General features: G+C 34.5%; 1 protein-coding gene across 1 annotated transcript in view; it reads right to left on the reverse strand.

Annotated features, from left to right (window-relative positions):
• COL5A2 (collagen type V alpha 2 chain) overlaps window positions 1-23087 on the reverse strand; it is a 193237-nt gene that overhangs the window by 2878 nt on the left and 167272 nt on the right. The window contains exons 44-53 of the mRNA XM_036745945.1: window positions 22942-23049; window positions 21834-21887; window positions 20341-20448; window positions 18931-18984; window positions 16127-16234; window positions 15151-15204; window positions 13396-13503; window positions 12249-12540; window positions 3122-3309; window positions 454-693 (exon numbers count right to left, since the gene is read on the reverse strand). Of these exons, the coding sequence (XP_036601840.1) occupies window positions 454-693; window positions 3122-3309; window positions 12249-12540; window positions 13396-13503; window positions 15151-15204; window positions 16127-16234; window positions 18931-18984; window positions 20341-20448; window positions 21834-21887; window positions 22942-23049 (1314 nt within the window). The remainder of the gene's footprint in view (window positions 1-453; window positions 694-3121; window positions 3310-12248; window positions 12541-13395; window positions 13504-15150; window positions 15205-16126; window positions 16235-18930; window positions 18985-20340; window positions 20449-21833; window positions 21888-22941; window positions 23050-23087) is intronic.

Raw genomic sequence — 23087 nt, forward strand, 5'->3', positions numbered from 1 at the left:
GGATCAGGGAACTAAAGAGATATTTCAAGGAGATTATAAGAGCATAGTATTAAGAATTATAGTAAAAAGGAGAGGAGAAGAGAACATAATTTCGCATTCATTATTCTGTCATCTCTAATCTATCTTTATCTTACTTGAAGTCCATTTTTAAAACTTTCATTGAAGTCAGCTCCACAAACATTTTAGAGGCCATTTTTAAACTGCCTCATTAAAAGCTATACTAGCTATATTAACTTCTTAACTTAAAGTTACCAGAGATCATAAACAGGTAAAAGAAAGGACAGATAGATTAAGTTTTTAGGGTAAGAGTTTATTAGAAAAAGCCTGACCAAGTTGGTTGTACTAATGGTTTTTCCATGCAAGGAAAGGTAGGAAAATATTGACAAAACTGAGGGCCAGGGACTAGCTGATTCTCAAACCAAAATTAATTTGGAGCCCAAAAGGAATACTCACAGTGCAAGTGTCTTCTAAAACAGTGTATCTAAACCGACTGTTTCCTTCTGCTTTGATTTCTAAGTCATTAGCACCTTTGAGAATTACAGCTTTCTTGAGATTCTTGGCTTGGTCATCCATATAGCCTACACTGTTTTTGCAAATATATGTGATGTTCTGGGAAGCTTCTTTTGATAAAAGACGTAAAAAGGTCATCTGAGTAACAGCTGTATTGGGTGATTGGCTATCTCCATACACAAACTAGGAAAAAAAAAGTTCATTTTATGGTTAACGAAGAATGTTAGAATTCTTAAGAATCATAGATCCCAAGCAATTCAATTTCAGATTATTACTATTGAGCTGAACATCTGTATTATCCCTAAGTATGACCTTCAACAAATCAGTTAACATCTTTATCTCTCAGTTCCCTCACCTATAAAATAAAGGAATTGGATTGGATGGCTTCTCAAGTCTTTTACAACCCAAAATTTATGAAAACAGATCTCAATACCTGAAAGAGATTTTTTTTTCAATTCTAAATATCTAAGGTTACATTCCCATTATGCAATAATAGTATGATTGAGAAATTATACAAGAATACATATCTCTGTTAATTCTTACACATATAAAACTCTTTAAAACGAAAGGTAATGATCATATTTTGTTGTTGTTGTTTAGTCATTTTAATTTGTGTCTGGCTCCTTTTGGAGCAAAGATACTAGAGTGGTTTGCCGTTTCCTACTCTAGCTCATTTTACAGATTAGGAAACTGAGGCAAACAGGTTTAAGTGACTTGCCTGGGATCACACAGCTCAGTAAATGTCTGAGGCTGGATCTGAACTCAAGTCTTCCTGATTCCAGGCCTAGCACTCTATCTGTGGTGCCACCTAGCAATAATCACATTAGTTACCAATTATTATAGCCAGAAGAAGGAAAATTAAATGTATTACATTTATTGCCATTCTGTTGACAATGAAATACATTTTCATTTTGAAAACCAAATCACAACCTATTATGAAATCAAGTTGTATTGTAAAATAACTTATGAGTTACATTGCTAAGAAGTTGGACTTATCATGTTACATTTTTTCTCTTTCCTTCTTTATCAATTGCAATATTATTAGGGGAAATGAATTGCATGCTTTATGCTAATGAAAATATCAATAATAGACATATATTTTCCCAAGGAACACTATTTACTCATATATTCACAGAAAATGAAGATGGGAGATTTATTTCGATTTTGGATTTTGGTCCTGTTACCAATTCAGATGTTTTTGTCATATTTTTGAACTATTATGATAATTTAGCACATGTTTTAAAGAAAAGCTTTTTCTTCTCCATTAAACTATAGAATAATCTTACAAACATCCTCTCTGCATCTCTGGCACATAATTTCATGGCTTGCTTTAGACATTTTGAAGTAAACAAGAGTTTACTCTTGAGAAGTTAGTTAGAGTTAGAGTGAATGTTAAAGTAGAGTTAGGAAATTTTCACTGGGCCTAGAGCAAAGAGAGAGGACCAGGGCAAAGCGCAAAGTGGGATTGTAATAGGTGCAGAATAAAGAACTAGGTCAGTATTTAAACAGAGAGGAAGCTGGAGCCAAGGAGGAAGGGAAGTGTAGGAATGAAGGAAATGGCCAGAGAATAAGTGAAACAACAGTCAGGAATAGAGAATAGGGTTGGACAGCTTGTGAAAGCCTGGATCATCTCCCTTGAACTCAAGAAACACAACACTAGAGTTTTTACTGGACTTCTCTTTCCTCTTTGTAGTTATCTATTCCAAATTATCAAACTGAAGTTCAGGCGCATGTCTAAACACAAATAGAGATGACTTACATTTTAAGTGACTTTCAGTGTGCTAAATGATGGATATGTTATAAATTACATACATTTGTGAAAAATGGTCCCTAAGAAATTATTTTTAACAAAATATCATACAAATGAACACTTAAAAGCCAATTGATGTTTAACCAACACATGTAATTATTATAGTTAAGAATCTATATGTCATAATGCTAAAATGTTGCTTATGAAATACGATCAATAGAAACAGAACTTGATATATAGGAAAAACACAATCAGAAGTCCTGGGTTTGCCTCACACTTCTGCCATTTAGTATCTGTTTCCTTATTAGCAAAATAAAGAGATAAGACCTTAATGATCTCTAAAGTCCTACTGAACTCTAACATTCTGTGTGACTGACAATATTATAACTAATACAACTTCCAAATTATAATATTGCCTGGTAAGCATTTTATAATCATCTAAGTTGAGCAATTTATCAATTAACAAATATTTATTAAGAGCTTACTATTCGCCAGGCACTATGGATATTAGGCAAAATATAGTCTCTGCCCTCACAGACTTCACATTCTAATGGAGGACTCAACATGCAAACAACCATGTACAGACATGCCTATATCTAGATAGATATAGACATATGATAGGTAATCTCAAAGGGAAAGATGCTAGGGTGAGGCAAATGGAAGGGGGAAAGGAAGGTAGAATTTAAACCATATTTTAATGAAAGTCAGGAAAGCCAGGAAATAGAGGAGTGAAAGCAAATTCAGAGAAAAAGCAAATTTTTAAATTAAGAAATAGAACAGGATGACAAGCAATAGAAATTAAATTAAAATAGAAAGACTAATTTCAGGAACACAAATCTTAAGTCACATATGTGATGTTACCTGAGATCCTCTATTCATATCAAGGCCATACCAAACAGGCTTATGGTCAGAAGATCTGCTGGCCCACCATGTTTTTCGAGGCACACTAGATGGGTATGCTGGAATACATGTCTCTCCTGTTTCCATATTGCAGTAAACTTTAATAGCATCTTCAACACACCCTTGGTTAGGATCAATCCAATACTGGCCTGCATATCAAAAAGATTTATATTGCTGGGATGTCAAAAACAGTCACAGATCTTTTTTTTAAGTTGGTGGAAGGTTTTTAATTACATTTAAAATTTTTCATCAAAAAACTATATTATAATGACTATTTCAGTGCTACAGAAGTCATTTAAGATAACTTTGAATAGTAAATGAAGATATTAAAAGTAAGAAATTGTGTAAAATGTACATGAGGAAGGCATGTTAGTTCCTTGTATTTGGAATAGAGGCTTTTAGCTCCTCTGAAATGTCTTAAATTGAGGATAATATTACTTTCACAGAAAGCCTTACATATTTTAGAAGAATGCTTTGTAAATCTTAAAGCACTATGCAAATGTCACATATAATTATTATTGTGTACATAACAGTGTATTAGGTACTGGGGAGATAGGGAATGTCAACGAGATATGGTCCTTGTCCTCCAGGAACTTACCTTATATAATGGAGTTGAGAAATAGACAGATAAGATAGAAGGATAGATAAATAGATAGACACAGAATGAACACAAAATGATATATGTGAGTGCATAAGAGAGGTATCAGTGAAGGCCATTATTAATTGGAAGATGTGAGGAAATCAGTGAGGTCTCTTGGAAGATATACTGTATGAGTTTTTACTTTAAAGAATGGATAAGAATTAAATATTCAGAAGGGCAAGAGAAAAATTCCCATCTTGAAAAATATCATGAGAAAAAGCTTAGAGGCTTCATAAAAATATCTTAATTTTTTCCAATTACATATAAAAGCAATTTTTAACATTTTTTTTAAAAAATTGAGTTCCAAATTCTCTCCATCCCCCTCTTTTCCCCTTCTTGGGAAGGAATTCGATATCTGTCATACATATATGGTTATGCAAAACATATTTCCATATTAGCCATGTTGTGAAAGAAAACATACACACCAAAAATAAAAAACAAGAAAAATTATGGAAGTGAAAAAGTATGCTTCAATATGCATTTAGATTCCATTAGTTCTTTCTCTGTAAGTGGATAGTACTCTTAATTCACCAGTTCTTCAGAATTATCTTGGATCATTGTATTGCTGAGAATAGTTAAGTCATTCACAGTTGATCATCTTAGAATATTGCTGCTACTGTTCTGCTCACTTTACTTTGCATTTGTCCATGTAAGCCCAGGTTTTTCTGAAATCATTTTGCTTGTCATTTCTTATAGCAAAATAGTATTCCATGAACACCATATACCACAACTTGTACAGCCATTCCCCAATTGATGGGCATCCCCTTAATTTCCAATTCTTTGCCACCACAAAAATAACTGCTCTAAATACTGTTGTACGTATTTGGTCCTTTTTTCCTTTTTTAATCTCTTTGGGGTACAGACCTCGTAGTGGTATTGCTAGGTCAAAGGGTGTGCAAAGTTTTAGAGCCTTTGAGCCATAGTTCCAAAATGTTCTCCAGAATGGTTGAATCAGTTCACGACTGCACCAACAATTCATTAATGTTGCAATTTTTCAACATCCCCTCCAACATTTTCCATTTTCCTTTTCTGTTATATTAGCCAATCTGATAGGCGTGAAGTGGTATCTCAGAGTTGTTTTAATCTGCATTTAAAAAGTGATTTAGAGCATTTTTGCAATATTGCTGTAGTTTTGATTTCTTCATCAGAAAACTGCCTGTTCATATCCTCTGATCACTTATCAACAGGAAAATGAGTCATATTCTAATAAATTTGGCTCAGTCTTCTATATATTTGAGAAATAAGGCCTTTATCAGAGAAACTGGCTATTAAATTTTTACCCCAGTTTCCTCCTTTCCTTCCAATCTTGGCTGAATTGGGTTTTTTTGTGGCAAAAATTTTTTAATTTAATGTAATCAAAATATCTGTTTTATATCCCACAATGCTCTCTGTTTCTTATTCAATTATAAATTCTTTCTCTTATCCATAGACGTGACAGATAAACTATTCCATGCTCCCCTAATTTGTTTATGGTTTCACCCTTTATGCTTAAGTCATGTATCCATTTTGACCTTATCATGGTATATATTGTGAGATGTTGGTCTATACTTAGTTTCTGCTAAACTGTTTTCCATTTTTCCCAGCAGTTTTTGTCAAATAGTGAATTCTTGTCCCAAAAGCTTGGATCTTTGGGTTTATCAAACACTAGATTACTATTTACTACTGTGTATTACGTACCTAATCTATCCACTATTCCACCATTCTATTTTTTAGTCAGTACCAGATTGTTTTGATGATTACCACTTTATAATATAGTTTGAGATCTGGTATGGCTAGGTCAATTTCCTTCCCATTTTTTTTCATTGATTCCCTTGATATTCTTGACATTTTGTTGTTCCAGATAAATTCTGTTATTATTTTTTCTAGATCTACAAAATAAATGTTGGTGGTTTGGTTGGCATGGCATTGAATTAGTAAATTGATTTAGTTAGAATTGCCACTATTATTATGTTGGCTTTGTTTATCCATGAGCAATTAATATTCTTCCATTGGTTTAGACCTGACTTTATTTATGTGAAATGTGTTTTGTAATTGTGTTTGTCTTGACAGGTAGACTCCGAACTATTTTATGTGGTCTACAGTTATTTTAAAAGCAAATTCTCTTTCTATCTCTTGGTGCTGGACTTGTTGGTAACATATGGAAATGCTGATAATTTATGTGGATTGCTTTTATATACTGCAATTTTGTTGAAGTTGTTAATTATTTCATCTAGTTATTTATTTGATTCTCTAGGATTCTCTAAGTATATCATCATATTATCTGCAGAGTGATAGTTCTTATTTGTTTATCCTAATTCCATCAATTTATTTTTCTTATCTTATTGCTATAGCCGGCATTTCTAGAACAACATTGAGTAACAGTGGTGATAAAGAGCATTCTTGCTTGGCCCCTGATCATATTAAAAAGGCTTCTAGCTTATCCCCATTACAGATAATGCTTGCTGTTGGTTTTAGATAGGTAATACTTATCATTTTAAGGAAAGCTCCATTTATTTTTTTGCTTTCTAATGTTTTAATAGGAATGAGTGTCATAGTTTATCAAAACATTTTCTGCGTCTATTGAGATAATCATGATTTTGTTGGTTTTGTAATTCACATATTCAATTATGCTGATAGTTCTCCTATTACTGAACCACACTGCATTCCTATTTTAAATGCTACTTGGAGTATATGATCTTTGTGATAAATTGTTGTAATTTCCTTCCTCATATTTTATATAAATTTTTTTATCAATATTCATTAGGGAAATTATAGTTTTCTTTCTCTGGTTTTGCTCTTTCTGGTTTAGTATCAGCAACATATTTGAGCTATAAAAAGGAATTTAGTAGGACTCTTTCTTTGCCTATTTTTTCAAAAAGTTTATATAGTACTGGAATTGATTGTTCTTTAATATTTGGTAGAATTCCCTTGTGAATCTATCTGGTCCTGGGGATTTTTTTTTTTCCTTAGGGAGTTCATTGATGGCTTATTTAATTTTTTTTCTAAGATAGGATTATTTAAGTATTCTATTTCCTCTTCTGTTAGTCTGGGTAATTTGTATTTTGTAAATATCTCCATTTCACTTAGATTATTAGATTTATTTGGCATATAATTGGACAAAATAGCTCTTAATAATTGCTTTAATTTCCTCATCATTGGTGGTGAAATAATTCTTCTCGTGTTTTGATTCTGATAATTTGGTTTTCTTCTTTTTAAAATCAAACTAATCAATAGTTTATCTATTTTGTGTGCATGTGTGTGTGTTTCTCACAAAATCAGCTCCTTCTTTTATCAGTTCACTGTTGTTGTTTTTAACTTTCAATTTTATTAATCCTTCCTTCAAGTTTTAGGATTTCCAATTTGGTGTTTAATGGGGATTTGTAATTTGTTCCTTTTCTAGGTTTTCTTTTAATTTCATGCCCAATTCATTGACCCGCTTTTTCTCTATTTTATTGATGTAAGCATTTATAGATATAAATTTTCTCCTAAGTACTGCTTTGGCTGCATCCCATAAGTCTTCGTATGTTGTTTCATTCTTATCATTCTCTTCAATGAAATAATTTATTGTTTTTATGATTTGTTCTTTGACCTACCCGTTCCTTAGTATTATGTTATTTATTTTCCAATTAATTTTTAATCTGTTTCAATGGCCCTTTTATTGAACATAATTTTTGTTGCATTACTATCTGAAAAGGATACATTTAATTTTTATGCTTTTCTGCATTTAGTCACAAGGCTTTTTTACTCTAATACATGGACAATTTTGTGTATGTTCTATGTACCACTGAATAAAGGTATATTCCTTTCTATTTCTATTCAGTTTCCTCCAGCAGTCTATCATATCTAAATTTTCTAAAATTCTATTCATCTCCTTAACTTCTTTCTTTTTTATTTTATGTTTGCATTTATCTAGTTCTGAGAGTGAAAAGTTAAGGTCCCCCACTAGCATAGTTTTACTGTCTACTTCCTCCTGTAACTTATTTAATTTTTTATTTAAGAATTTGGATGCTATGCCATTTTGTGTATATATATTTAGTATTGATATTACTTTACCGTCTATAGTACCTTTAAGCAAAATGTAGTTTTCTTGCTTACTTCTTATAGTTAGATTTATTTTTGCTTTTTCTTCATCTGAGATCATGGTTACTACTTTTGTATTATTTTTAAATTTACTTCAGCTGAAGCACAATATATTCTGCTTCAGCCCTTCACCTTTACTCCATGTGTATCTCTCTGTTTCAAGTGTGTTTCTTGTAAACAACATATTGTAGGATTTTGATTTTTAATTCACTCTACTATCTACTTCTGTTTTATGGGTGAGTTTATCCCATTCACATTCACAATTATGCTTACTAACTGTGTATTTTCCTCCATCCTATTTTCCCCATTTATCCTTCTCTCTCTCTTTCACCCTCCTCAAAAGTGTTTTGCTTCTAACTGCCCCCTCCCCCAATCTGCCCTTCCTTTTATCAGCCCACAACCCTGGTTTCTTATGTCTTCCCTGTAGGGTGAGATAGATTTTTATATCCCACTGAGTATGTATATTATTCTCTCTTTGAGTCAATTCTAATAAGAGTAAGTTTTAATCATTGTCCACATTTCCACCATCTTCCCTTCCACTATAAAAGCTCTTTCATGACTTTTTTATGTGAGATAATTTACCCCATTTCCCCCATCTCTTCCCCCTTTTTTCACCCCTTTTTTTGGATATCAATCATCCCACCATAGTTAACTCACACTCCTATCCTCTGTCTATGTATATTCCTTCTAAATGCCCTAATAATTATAAAGGTCTTAGAAGTTACACGGATCATTTTCCCATGTAGGAAAGTAAACAGTTTAACCTTATTGAATCCCTTATGATTTCTCTTTCCTGTTTACCTTTTTATGCTTCTCTTGAGCCTTATATTTGAAAGTCAAATTTTTTATTCAGCTCTGGTCTTTTCATCAGGAATGCTTGAAAGTCCTGTATTTCATTAAATATTCATTTTTCCCCTGAAGGATTATACTAATTTTTCTCAGTAGGTAATTCTTGGTTGTAGTCTTAGCTTCTTTGGCCTCCATAATATCATGTTCTAAGCCCTCTGATTCTTTAATGTACAACTGCTGACTCTTGTGTTATCCTGATCATTGACCCACAATATTTCAATTGTTTCTTTCTGGCCACTTGCAATATTTTCTCCTCGACCTGGAAGTTCTGGAATTCAACTATAATATTCCCAGAAGTTCTTATTTGGGGATCTCTTTCAGGGGATGATCAGTGGATTCTTTCAATTTCTATTTTACCCTCTGGTTCTAAGATATCAGGGAAGTTTTCCTCGATAATTTCTTGAGAGAGGATGCCACTTGAAACTACAACACATGTTGGATGTAAAAGAACTTCAAATTCCAGGCTATACCCAAGTTCTTTGGTTAAACCTTACCTTATACCATCACTGCCTACTTCCCAACCCCACTCTGCTAATTTACCATCTTCCCAATCTGTCATTAGCTGCCCATCTCATATACTAGCCAAAGTTTCTGTCCTGAAGACAGAACTGCCAAGGGACTTAAAACAACTTCATGAGATGAGAAGTGTCATCAATACAGACCCCTTCATGCCTCTGGCTAAGAATGATGGTGACACTGGAATAACAGTCACCAGAGGAGCCATTCATATGGGAGTAGATGATTCAGTCAGAGACCCACTTACTGAATCTAAACTGAGAAGAGAGATATTCAACAGAAGCAGTTCAGTTAGAGAACCTACTGAAAGCAATAGGTCAAGTGAAAGGTATAGTAGAGATCCAACAACTTTACATGCTGGAGGGAGAACACATCTAATACCTTCAGTTTTCCATCCAGTTTAAGTCTTCCAATTACAGCTGGTGGGAGCCACTTCCCCTAAAAATTTCTCCCAAGAGCCAAAGAGCACAGAGAGGACTTGGGAGCACCCTCTCTTCACTACATCAGCCAAAGATTCTCTGTCCACCAAATCAGACTACAGAGTTGCCAAACATACTCATACGTTTGATGTTAAAGTTTCTCAGAATCAACCAGTAGAAACAACTAGAAAAACATGTAGGAAGCTAAAGAACAGATTGGAAAGTTTACAAAATCTGATAGAATATTTACAAATGAAAAACTAAGCAATGTCTTCGATGGTCAGGAATCAAGAAAAACGAATACAAAAAGTGATAGAACAATAAAGGAACCTTGTCTTGCTTCTTTTTACAAAGGAACTATGACTAATTAGCTGTCATGTTAAACATACATATTGTTCTGTGGAAATTTTATTCCATGAAAGTTTAATAAGTCAGAGTCCAGAAAAAAGAGGATGTCTAGGCTCTTTTTTTTAAATCATGGCTTTCAGGTAGTCCAACAATTCCTAAATTATCTCTTCATGGTCTATTTTCCAGGTCAGGTGTTTTTCCAATGTGATATTTTACATTTTCTTATTTTTTCATCCTTTTGATTGTTATATTGTTTCTTGAATTTTCATAGAGTCATTGGCTTCCACTTGCCCAATGCTAATTTTTAAGGAGTTATTTTCTTGACAGTGAGCTTTTTTACCTCCTTTTGACCAAATCTATTTTTAAGGAGTTCTTTTCTTCAGGCACTTTTTAAATCTCTTTTTCCATTTGGCCAATTCTGTTTTATAAGATGTTACTTTCTTGGGTATTTTTTGTGCCTCCTTTACCAAGCTGTTGACTTTTTAAATTATTTTCTTGAATCACTTTAATTTTTTCTCCCCATTTTTTCCTCTACTTCTCTTATGTGATTGTTTAAGTCTTTTTGAGCTCTTCCAGGAATTTTGGAGGGGGTGAGACCAATTCACATTTTTCTTTGAGGCTTTGCATGTAGCTGTTTTTACATTGTTGGTTTCTTCGGGGTTTGTGTTCTCATCTTCCCTGCCACCAAAGTAACTTTTCTCTCAGGCTCTTTTTACTGTCATTGTTCGCTTATTTTTTCTAGCCTGTTTCTTGACTTTTAACTTTATATTAAAGCAGGACTCTGTTCCCAGATAAAAGGGGGTACTGTCCCAAGCTTCAGGTTTCTCATGCTATTGTTTTCAAACCTAGTTCTGGGTATCTGTAAGTTTTCAGTTCTTCTAAGGTGGTATGATCCAAGGAGAGATGTAGTCACTGCCCTCCTGGCCTGTGCTGTTGTCTGTGATTAACTGCAAGCACTCTTTTCAACCCTGGAACTGTGACCAGAGTTCCTGCTCTTCTGTGGCCACATACTTTAGTGGGCTAGTGCTCTTCCTTACCTTGAGACTGTGACTTGGAACTTCATATAGACAATGCAATAGACACTCAGTGCCAGCAAAGGGTTCCCTGTAATTGTCTGACCAGTGTCTGATCCCCCTTACCATTTGTGTGCTGAAAGCCCAGGAAGCTTCAATTGCTAATTCAGTCACCCCCAAGACCAGAAAGCTTGCCTGGGTATAGCCGGTGCTGGACTGAGCTCCATTCTCACTCTAGTAAAACAGACCTTTCCTGCCAACCTTTTAAGTTTTCTGTGGCTAGGAAATTGTTTCACCCCATTCTTTTGTTGGTTCTGCCACTCAAGAATTTGTTTTGAGGTGTTATTTTAACGTTGTTTGGAGGGGAATCTGGGAGAGCTCAGGTGAGTCCCTATCTTTACTCTGCCATATTGGTTCCACCTCAGCTTCAAGATTTTCAAACAACTTTGTAAAGACAAACAACTTTGAAAGACTTAAAAACTCAGATAAAGGCAACAGCCATCCGTGATACAAGAAAATTAATGACAAGCCATGCCACTCATTCCTGACCGAGGTGATAGATTTAGGATGCAGAATCATACATATTTTTCAACATAGCCAAGGTGGTGATTTATTTTACTTGACTATACACATTTGTTACAAAGATTTTGCTGTGGTTGTTGTTGTTTTTGTTGTTGTTTATGGTGGGGGGTGGGGGTGTGAGAGAAAAAATACTTTTGTTAATTTTTTAAAAAGAAAAAAAATCTTTTTGGAAGTAGGAAAATTTGGGACGGGTTCCAGAGATTAAACTTTTCAGCCAATCTGGCTGAAATTTTAAGAGCCAATATGCTCAGAAACTGCTTTATTATTTCATACATTAAAGGAGAGGCTTAAGAATTGTAAGGAAAAAATGGAATCTTCATCAAAAAAGGAAAGCAAAAGATGCCTTCTCAAATATAGTTCCAGTTTTCAAAGTGGAACAAACAAGAGAACAATTAAGAACTGGAGTCTGAGAACTGAGTTAGGGTCAGAGGCATCAATATTGGTCATTCTATTTACTAGCTGTGTGGCCTTAGACATGTCACAAAACCTTGCTAAACCTTAGTTTCTTCACTTTTAAAATGAATATGTTAGCCTAAATAATCTCTGTGTTCCCTTTTTTATCAAAATCTAAGATCTTATGTTGAAATGTGTAGGGTTCTACTTTTTTATTCTGCAATCACAGGCAATGCATTTTATTTCAAGAATTTCTTCTGTATACTCACCACTAGGCTTTGATGGGTGGCAAAGCTTTAAGTCATCACAAGTACGTGCTGGATGTTTTTTTGAGCCATCAGGGCTACGCATGGTTTCAATCTGGCTACTTAGTGACTTCAAAGTAGCATGTACTCCTGGGTCTGTTTTATTTTTATCATCAGGGGCTGCTTGATCCTCAGTGAACTCTGGTAGTGGATCTGGCATACTTTCATCATAGTGTCCCATTATATCCCCAAGAGGAGCAGTGAGGTGACCAGGAGGGCCTGGAGGACCAGGGGGACCAGGTTCACCAGGCGGACCCTAGTAGTTTAAAAAAAATTAAAAAGAACTTACTTAAACTTTTGGATGCAGAAATGTTGGCTTCATTTGGTACAGAGAGAGTTTAAATGCAATACCCCCATCGATGGAAATGACAGTTTTTGTTATTAATGCACTTTGTAGCCAAATAAGGATTCTGTGCCAAACTATGAAACTCCACATGTGGAAAATGCTGTGTAAAACATTTTTTCAGACCCACAGGTCTATAAATCAGAACTTAAGTTAAATAGAGACCAGGGTATCTGCCTTGACAGATAGGTCATCTTACTCTACTTACAGATGGGAAATTTTATATTAGGGAATTAAAATAAATCCCACAAAGCTGTTTCTGAATCCTGGAATATTAGAAGTATGCAATCAATATGAAGGGATTTCAGATAAGAAGAATCAATTCAACTGAGATTTATTTCTATCAAAAATCAGGAAACTTGCCAATCTAGACTTCCTTAGTCAAAGCGGCATGTAGATACAGCATTTTATGCAGCCTCAAGGGTCCCTGATGACGCTATGTAAATATTACTTGTTGAATTAACCAGACTAGGTGCAGACCAGCTATTGTGTGGAGCAAGACTTCAATTTTAGTTTCCAAGATTCACAGATGCAAAGAATCGCAGAGTTGAAAGGAGCTCAGTGGTTATCACCTCCAACCTCTATCAGAACAGGAATCTTCTCTACAACAACTCTGAGAGATCATGCAGTTCCCACTTAAAGAGATCAAGTGATGACTCTTTCTTAAAGATCCCTTCAGCTGCTGGCTTTTCAAGCTTTAGAAGGTCTCTGCGGAAGGTAAACAACATTTAAATAAATCTTGTAGACTATAAATTCTTGTGAACTCACCTCTGGTCCCGCTTCTCCCACACTTCCTCTCATACCAGGAGGTCCAATTGGTCCAAGTGGCCCAGGATTTCCTTCTTTACCTGAAGGACCCACTGGTCCTGGGGGTCCCTGAAAAAAACAAGGAATATATTTTATCAATGTGTAACGTGGTTTAAATTTTTTTCCCTTTCAAGGAAATTATTTTGTTTTTCTTATAGACACATAAAAATTACTTCTCAGTAACTCATTTTGATGCCTCATTGTTGAAGTCAAGGTTTAGATTGATTTTCTGATGCATGTAGGGTTTAACAATGCCTGAATCTACCATAATTAACATCTGATTCAAGATCAGTTATTCCAGAAAACCTTTCTGTAATTTGATGACCTATTGTGTACATTTTCAAACATAATATCATTGGATTTAGAATCAAGAGGGACCTTTGGGATCATGTAGTCCCACTGTCCCTCATTTTAAACATGAGGAAACTCTAAAGCTGAAAGCTGCAGTAAAGGCATTTCTCTATAATGGGTTACTAAAAGTATCTCACTGGGAGTTCTCAACACTGAAAAAAAATCACCATTGTCATAAAAATCATAATTTAGTTCCAAAGAATATAAAAATATAGTTCCCTTAAAGCTTCAAATATAGTCCAAGTATAGAGCAAGCTAAGGCTGATACATTGAGATCAGAGATTCCAAGTTGCCATGCAGTAAACTAATTGGGTGATTAATACAGTAAATTCAGTGTTAATATGATAAGCCCTTAAGAGAGGTGGAAGCATCAAGTTGCTTAAGGAGGGGCAAACCTCCTTAAGTTTCCAAGTGGGAAAAAGAGAAGGTCAAAGCTACCTTGCTGATCAGAGAAGCAGCCCATGATTGGTCTCATTTTTTTAGCTTGGGTGGGAGAGAGAGACCCAGTCTTTTAAAAAAAAGTTTCCAACATGGGCTCGTTTCATGATTCGCTCCTTAATCAGGCTTATGCAAGCTTTGTTTGATCAATAAGTGCTGTTGCTTAAAGGCAGATGTTTAAAAGTAGCTTAATAATCCGTGTGCATGTTAAAGTAGGTCTGTTTCATCAAATCTCAAACAACAGAATACTCAGTCGAAGTTCGGATAACTCCAAGTGAGAAAATGTCATGAGAAATGATCTCATCTAAACTATAAGTAATATATTTTAAAGAGAATATGTGATGAAAGCTATATTAAAAAGTGTTATAGCTGTATATTTGAATAATTTATAGAAAAACTACTGAGTTGTTTGCCTCACTTCTTTTCTGGCCAGCTTCAGAGGACATATGCCATGTATGAGAAAGATAAAGAAGGAACAGGTTACTTGAAGTAACAGTATGCTATTCTTATAGGTGTATTTAAAAATTTTATGTATGCATAAGCGCATATATACATATCTATATATGTAAATATAGCTGTGTGGGTATATATATGTAAATATACATATATGTCCATATGTGTGTATGTATGTGTGTATACAACCACACACACACACAAACAGCGATGTGTTGCAGTGGATGGAGTGCTGGGCCTGAAGTCAGGGAGATTCATTTTCCTGAGTTCAAATCTGGCCTCAGACTCTTACTGTGTGACCCTGGGCAAGTCACTTACTCCTATTTCCTCAGTTCCTCATCTGTAAAATGAGTTAGAGAAGGAAATGGTAAATCATTCTGGTATCTTTGCCAAGAAACCCCCAAATGGAGTCAAAAAGAGTCAGACACAACTGAAATGACTGAACTACAACAACAAATATATAAATATACTCACTCTAGGGCCAAATGGTCCAGGAATTCCAGCACTTCCTTGTTCACCATTTGGACCCTAAATTGGTGGGGGGAGGGGGGAGGAAAACATTATTATGCCATTTAAACTGCACCATGCTAACTTCAGCATAACATATAAAGATGTCAAACTACTGACTTCACCTGCAGACATTTGTGTCTTAAACTATCATTAATCTTTACAATCAGGTTTTTAGTAGTCATTTAATTTTGACTTTCAGTACTTTAAAAATCTGCATTTTTATCAACACAGATCATAGCCCCTTTATAACTTCATAGATAGTGTTTAGGAGTTGTTGTGGCTGAAAATTTCAATCACCAATCTGATGATCTTCAATTCCATTCCATTCAATTAGATTTCACTAGCATTTATAAAGTACCATATATACATTATATAAATACATATATAAAGTACCACATATACATATATATGTATATGTACATGTGTATGTATAAATAGGCACTGAAACTCTGGTAGGTACTCATGATATAAGGACATAAAAACAAAACAGTCTCTGACCTCAAAATTCTAACGGTACTTAAGATGACCTAGACTTGTTCTTAGACAGTAGACAAATACATTCTGTCTTATGACCTATACCGAAAGCCTTTCTAGGATGGTCTTGTTCTGCATTGGAATAGCCTTTGATGGTCATTTCTCCTTGGCAATGAGGCACCAAAGCAGGATTTTAGTAGAAAAGACTTAGTTTACCAAGACTAAAATAAACTAAAAGAATATGCATATGCCTTCTCCCACCACTCCTGCTGCATATACACATATCCTTTGGCTTTGTCATTTGCCTACAAATATTTAGCTAAAATAGGTGAGCTAGAAGATCATTTACTCAGCGAGTCTTTCAATTTAAATTAAATATGTGTGTGTATCTATCAATCTATCTAGTCTAGACTGGAAATTCACAAAAACAATGAAGAAAAAGACAATATGAAAGGAAATTACTTACGGGAGGGCCAGGAAGACCCTGAAGACCAGTGAAGCCTCTATGACCCTTCTGGCCTCGATCACCTCGGTCTCCATGATCACCTTTGTCTCCACGAGGTCCTTGTGGGCCCTAGACATATATTCAATATGGCAATGTGATTCCAAAGACTTTAGGTATCTCAAAGTTCCAAGTTAGTATCCATTTTTCTATTACATATGCTCCAAACCTGTTGTCTAGTCAGAATGAAACCACAAAATCTTTGAATGTTTTTCTGAAAAATTGGTAGAAGGAAAATACTCATACACATATATAAATATATACATATATGTACACATACACATACATACCCATGTATATATATGGAAAGAGTCACAATAATTCATTTTTAAGTATTTAAAATGTAAATATGTCTAGCTGCTTAAAAGATTCTCATTTTTGTTCTAATTATGATGCAAATTATATATTTACTTCACTTAGATAATGCATCATATACCTCAAAACAATGCAATCAAATATAGTTTCATATAGTTCATCAATATAAAATATATTTTAAGAGGTGAATTTACTTATTTAATTTTATTAACACTTTTTTCTGACTACCAAAAATCAAAAGTTTGTTATAGCTCTATTTTGGCCTGTTTATTTAAGTTTTCTTATGCCATTGTTGAAAACATTTTTGCTGCAAAAAGGGTGAAATAATATATCTTTAACTTTCCTGACACGCTCAAAGAGTGAATTGCATTGAATTTTAAAAAACAGTTTAAATAACAAGAAAAAATCGAAGATAATTATTCACAATATCATCTACACTATATTGGAATATTAAACTAAAATTGTGAAGTAAACAAATTTTACTCTAAGACTATGACTGACATTTCTATTTCATTAGAAATATACAAATAGATCAAGTATGCTATAAGAAATTATGAATGTGAAAATTATTTGTTTGAGACTAATGAATTTATAAATGAATCAATGGTGTTTAAGAAAAACATTACCACACACCTGCTCTTAGGGATTGGTATGTAGGATGTAGGAACCCTACATTCACTTCAATACATCAGCCAGGTTGTTCTGGAGAACCTAAAACTAGCTGGTAATCTGATAGCAGGGCAGAAAGTAGTCCTGCAGTAGAAGGAGAAGAGCTTCCTGCTTACTAGTGTCTTCCTTAACAACTAACCGACTAGTTTTAATCTACTTTTGAAATATGTTTACAAAAGTCAGGTTAATCCTAGAAATTACAAAGGAGAAAAATTATTAACAGGTTCATTGGGTTTATACTCTTTTATCAGGGGTTATACTCTTTGATCTTCAGGCCCAATCCCAACATGGTTTCTCTAATTCATTTACCTTGATGGGTCTAAGTAGATGGAAGAGACTAGATTGAGAAGAGGCAGGGAATGAGAGTGGTGTGAAAAGCAGGTTGCTGAGTGCTTTGGAGACCAGATGTTCCTAGTTTCTAAGTGCCTGGAATAAAACATTACCGGTGGCCCCATCACATTTCTGGTGGCACCATGGCAAAGGGAACTAAATGAAACTATTTGCCTCATTTGCAGGATAGACATTTGAAATTGGATCTTTTAAGTCCTGAATTTTTTAATGTAAATTTCCTGAATTCCCTAACTGGCAATCTACTAGCATGTGAAGCTTTTCTTAAATTGCCATTGGTTTTAATTATTTCACAAAATAACTATTTAAATTTTGAAAGCAGTCAAGTTTTAGGAAGAATAAATTAAACTTGTCTCTTTTTTATCTTTAAAAGTTATTCAAGAAAAAACGAATTCAACAGAAAGCACTGGATTTAATTATAAACTTTTAAAATTAATTTATCTTATTTGAAAATATCATTTCTATTCACCTTAATATGTATTTTTTTAAACTGGAACTGTGATTTGATCATTAGATAGGCTTTGATTGAGGAATGATGCTGCTTTGTACTGGTAGAGTACAATAGGGGCAGCTGGGTGTCCCAGTGGATTCAGTGCTGGGCTTGCAATCAGAAAGACTCATCTCCATGAGTTCAAATCCAGCCTTAGACACTTACTCGCTATGTAATCCTAAGCAAGTCACTTAACCCAGTTTGCCTCAGTTTCCTCATCTATAAAATGAGCTGGAGAAGGAAATGGCAAAGTATTGCGGTATCTTTGCCAAGAAAACCCCAAAAAAGATCACGAAGAGTCTGGCACAACTGAAAAAATGACTAAATGACAACTAGGAGAATATAGATTGCATTTTCTCTCCAACTTTGTTGCCAACTACATTTAATTCTGGGAAGCTTGCTTCACCATCTCAACAACAACCACACAGCCCTGGCCTGTCTTCAATTTAGAGACTGAATTTATTTCAAGTCTTTAAAATAATTAAGAAGTTGACAATTAAAATTATTTTCCTTACCTGAAAATGAGTATAAAAACTATTATTAACCTTCATAGACAAGAGAAACCAGCCCATATAAGGAAGAATATGGGGATATAGTTTAATAGCCTGTCCTAAACATTTGATTTAGATATGGTAAGATGCCTGAGTAGTTATGTAGACTATTAGTGGAGGAAACAGAGTAAAGACCACAAACACACGAGCCAGCTGGCAAGAGAAGGGAAGGAAATAATTTGGCCAATAAAGACAATTGTAATCCCGCCAAAATGCAAAGGCTGGGCAACAGCTGTGCCCATTTAGTTACAATTCTCTATAGGACTACCTTGAATGTTATTTAAATTTCTTTCTTTCCCAAAGCTGGGAGCATATAGAATTTCAGGCCTTAGAAATTAGTACCTTCCTTCCCTGTTTGGTATATTTTATCCAGTATCAGGATTCTGAGGACTTACCGGTAAACCACGTTTCCCAGCTCGACCAGGTGGACCTACAGGACCTCGAGAACCCTAGAAAGAAAAGCCACAAGAAGCGGAATATGAAGTAATTCAATATGTTCATGAATAAGCAGAGAGCTATGTGTAGGTAAATGATGTGTTTATGGATGTAGTTTTCTGGATATATAATTTCATGATTAAGAACCAATACTGAGCTAATGGCCATAGACAGGAACAATATTATCTGGAATTGTGATTATGCTGCAACTGTTTAAATGCATGAACATCCTCTTAGTTTTATAGCAATATTAAGATTCAATTTGTGCTTAAATGTGCTTGAATTTTATAAATATGTGTGAAGTATACCTGAAGGCTAATATTTTCACATAACAATGGAAAGCAAAAGATTTTCATTTAACCTAAAACAATTTTTCCTACCCAAAAGAACCATAAATTCATAGGATAAAAAATATACAGCTGGATGGAACCTAGAGGTCATATAATCTGAACCTTTTACTTATAGATGAATTTAATCAATGCAATCAAACAAATACATATTAAGTTATTCCTACAAGTTGGAACATTAAGAATACCGAAGAGACAAAATAGAGTGGCCTGAGCAATGGAAAAAGGGAACAATTAGTCAATGTAGGGGATGGTGTCAAAGGCAAACACAAGAGGAAAATCTATCTATTGTAAGCAAGGGAAAGAATGTGCATGGTGGCGCAGAGACAGAAAAGGAGAAGATGAGACTAAAGAATACTGAGTATCCCAATGTGACTGAAGCACAGGGTATATGATGAGGAAAACTTAAAAATGAAGCTAGAAACAGAGATTTGAGCTAAGCTATTGAGGGTCTTGAATGTCAGGCCCTTGTTTGTATTTTATTTGTCTTAAAATTGGACATCCGCAGATTTTAGAACAGGGGCGTGTTAGAAAGCCCACTGTATTAGAAATATTACTTTGGCAGCAATGTAAAAGTCAGATTATAATTGGAGTGAAACTAGAGGGAGAAGGATAATCAGTTATTCTAAGGCAGAGGTGATGAGGGCAGTAAAGAAGTGATAATAAAAGTGAAATGGAGGAAATGGAAACTACTTCAGAGAAAAAATTGGATTTGGCAACTGATGGACATGGGAAAAACAAACAAAAGAGAAAGTCAGGACTCTAAGTTTTGGGACCTGGGGGAGTAAGGATACTATCAACAGCAATAGAATACTAATACACTGATTTTCTAATTATTGTTGGTGTTAATAGGCCTTAAACAATGCAAATTTATTCATTTTTAAGTGCACATGCATGAATATCCTGTGATATGCCTATATCTAAGTAGATGGCAGATGATGGATACATAGAAAGATAAAAAGATACATGCATACATACATACATGCATACATACACACAAAATGAAATTAACTTGTTACATACTGGATCTCCTCTTGGTCCAGCATCACCTGTAGCTCCAACAGGTCCTGGAGTTCCAGGGGCACCTTGAGAACCTGGTAGACCTGCAGGCCCAGGGTCACCTCGATCACCCTATCAAAAATCATTATGATCATGATTAGAATTTTTTAACATTTATAAAAAATTCATTCCTCCTCTGCATTCAAAATTATTATGTCACTGATATGTGCATTTACTGAAGCACAGTTCTTTTATAAAATGGAGAAGAATAAAGAACTGAATTTCTGTGTTATTCTACTTAGAGTTTCCAACTCTACACCGTGCCACACATTGCCAGCTTGCCAGAATATGCTAAATATGTTAAGGTAGACACACTCTTGACTTTGCACACTGAATCAAAAATATACAGGGTGATTCAAAAGTCTTATTACAGTTTAAGTAGCTTTAAAGTACCATTTAAATAGCTTTAAACTGCACTAAGACTTTTAAGACTTCCTGTACAATGCTTATCAACTATGCAAAATCAAGGTTTTATCTATCTTAACATGTTTCGCAGTTCTGGCAAGCCAGCAGTGTGTGGCAAGGTATAGTTCCATAGTGCGAAAATTTAAGTATAGTTTCTAGGCTATTAATTTATTTTATTGTTAGGCTATTAAAATAATTTATTTTAAAATATCAAAATAAGCTATTACTTATTTTAAGCATCAATAGCTATTTAAGCTATGAAAGTTTAAAACTGCACTAAGACTTTTGGGGACACCCTGAATGATGACTATGGAACAGGTCCAAATGTACAACAGTCTGAGACTCCCAGAACCATCTAAAAAGTTTTTCCTAGTCTCAGCTATCTAAAGAACCATTCTCTTCCAGGGTAGAGTGGTAGACTCTTGGCAGGTTCGGAAAGTACTAAGGAGGAACCAGGTAAACTGGACCTAAACAAAGTTTACAAAGACAATTCCCTCCACATCCACAAAAAGATTCCAGAAACTGCTTTAGAAATGGAAGTCCTAGAGTTTGAGCCACCTAGACCCTCAGCAGAATTTTTGGACTTAGTGTTAATAATGCAATTTAACTTTAAAAGTTGTGTGACTATTTTTCCTAGATAGCTCAGTTGTTAAACATTTATGAGCTTACCCCTGGTTCTGATCCAGTGTTTCTCAAAGTGTAGTCCAGAAATGGCTCAGGGTCTTTTGGAGCCTTTCACAGGGGTCTACCAAATCAAAACTATTTTCATAATAATACTAATATGTTTTAATTTCTAGTATTGTCAATATGTATAAACATAGTTTTCATAAACAAAAGTCTTGGGAGAGAAGGACTCAATTTTTAAGCCAAACCAAAAAATACTAGAATCATTCTTTAAGCAATAGATTCTTTCAAAATAATGGTTTAATATCATTTGTAGCATTTACTGAACTCTATATCTATAAAGCAATAATATATCTTAGCTGTTATGTATAAGCAATTTATGTTCATATCACAAAAAAATCAGTTTTTATCAATAAAATTGTCCTTACTCGTTCTCCAACAGCACCATCTCGTCCTGGAGTACCATCATTACCAGCAGGACCCTGTAAAGAGTTGTTGTTTTCAATTGGTGTAACCCAGTTATAAGGAAAATGTTGTCCCTTTGGCCAGATGAATTAGGCATTTCCCACTTCTCTGCAAACCATAAGTTAATTAAACACAGAAATCTCAATAAGATCCAGTACTCCTCTAAGTTGTTATGAAGTATTTGTAAAAAATTACAAGCTCATTCATATATCTAAGGTTTACTTAAGGTTTACTTTGCATTGAGGCTTATAATCAATGATGTTTTCTTCCTAATACTATCATCTATAAGTTTTTTAAAAACTCAGTTCTAAAATTTTAGCCTATGTTCCACTCATTCCCAGTCAATACGTGGTTTTCTTTGTTCAAAAGCTCTTTCTGGTATTTTATTTAAATCAATTCCTTATTTTTTTAAAGTCTTGTAATTGTACATTGGATATCACATGAAAATGCTATTGAGAGCAAATTTTCCCTGGTCAGAAGTGAAATGTTTCTTGGGTGGCTGATGTGGTGCTTAAAATAATAAAGAGCAGCAGATCACAGACTGTAATTTTTTATATGTTCTTTTGAAGTCCTGTTTGCCCTCAAAATAGCCTAAGGTAATGTGACATCTACAACTTCACTTTATAATGATCGCTAAGTAATATGATATATATTGACTTTGCCCTTTCCTTATGCTGCAGGATCTATTTATAACAATCTTATCACCATAATGCCTAGCTATTTTGACAAATATGCCATTTCAGAATGAAATAATATAAAGTGAAAGGATGAATGGAATTGTGCTTTCACCTCCAAGTCAATTTGGCAGCAACCTAAATCAACTAAAATGATTAGGTCAGGATTTGTTGAAGGTCAACACAGAGATATCAATCTCGTCCCCTTCTCTTCTCCATTACATCCTCATTTAGGAAAAACTAAGAGAATAGAATGCCTCAACATAACAGATTTTAAGTAAGAAAGTACTTCAAGTTCTAAGATTAAAGCCTAAGGGTAATCAATTTCAAAATGTAGTTACCCTAAAAAGCAGTCCCATGATACTTTCAAATCATGTCATAAACAATATGTAGTTACCTCAGGCCCAGCTTCTCCTACTGGACCATTGGCACCTGGGGGGCCAACAGGGCCAGAGGGACCTTTGTCTCCTGGTGCTCCAGTTGGACCTGCTTTTCCTGGTGTTCCCTAAAATATATTTAAAAAAAACTTTTTCACATCATTTT

This window comes from Trichosurus vulpecula, chromosome 2 (assembly GCF_011100635.1).
Source record: "Trichosurus vulpecula isolate mTriVul1 chromosome 2, mTriVul1.pri, whole genome shotgun sequence".
In the NCBI taxonomy this organism is placed as follows: domain Eukaryota; kingdom Metazoa; phylum Chordata; class Mammalia; order Diprotodontia; family Phalangeridae; genus Trichosurus; species Trichosurus vulpecula.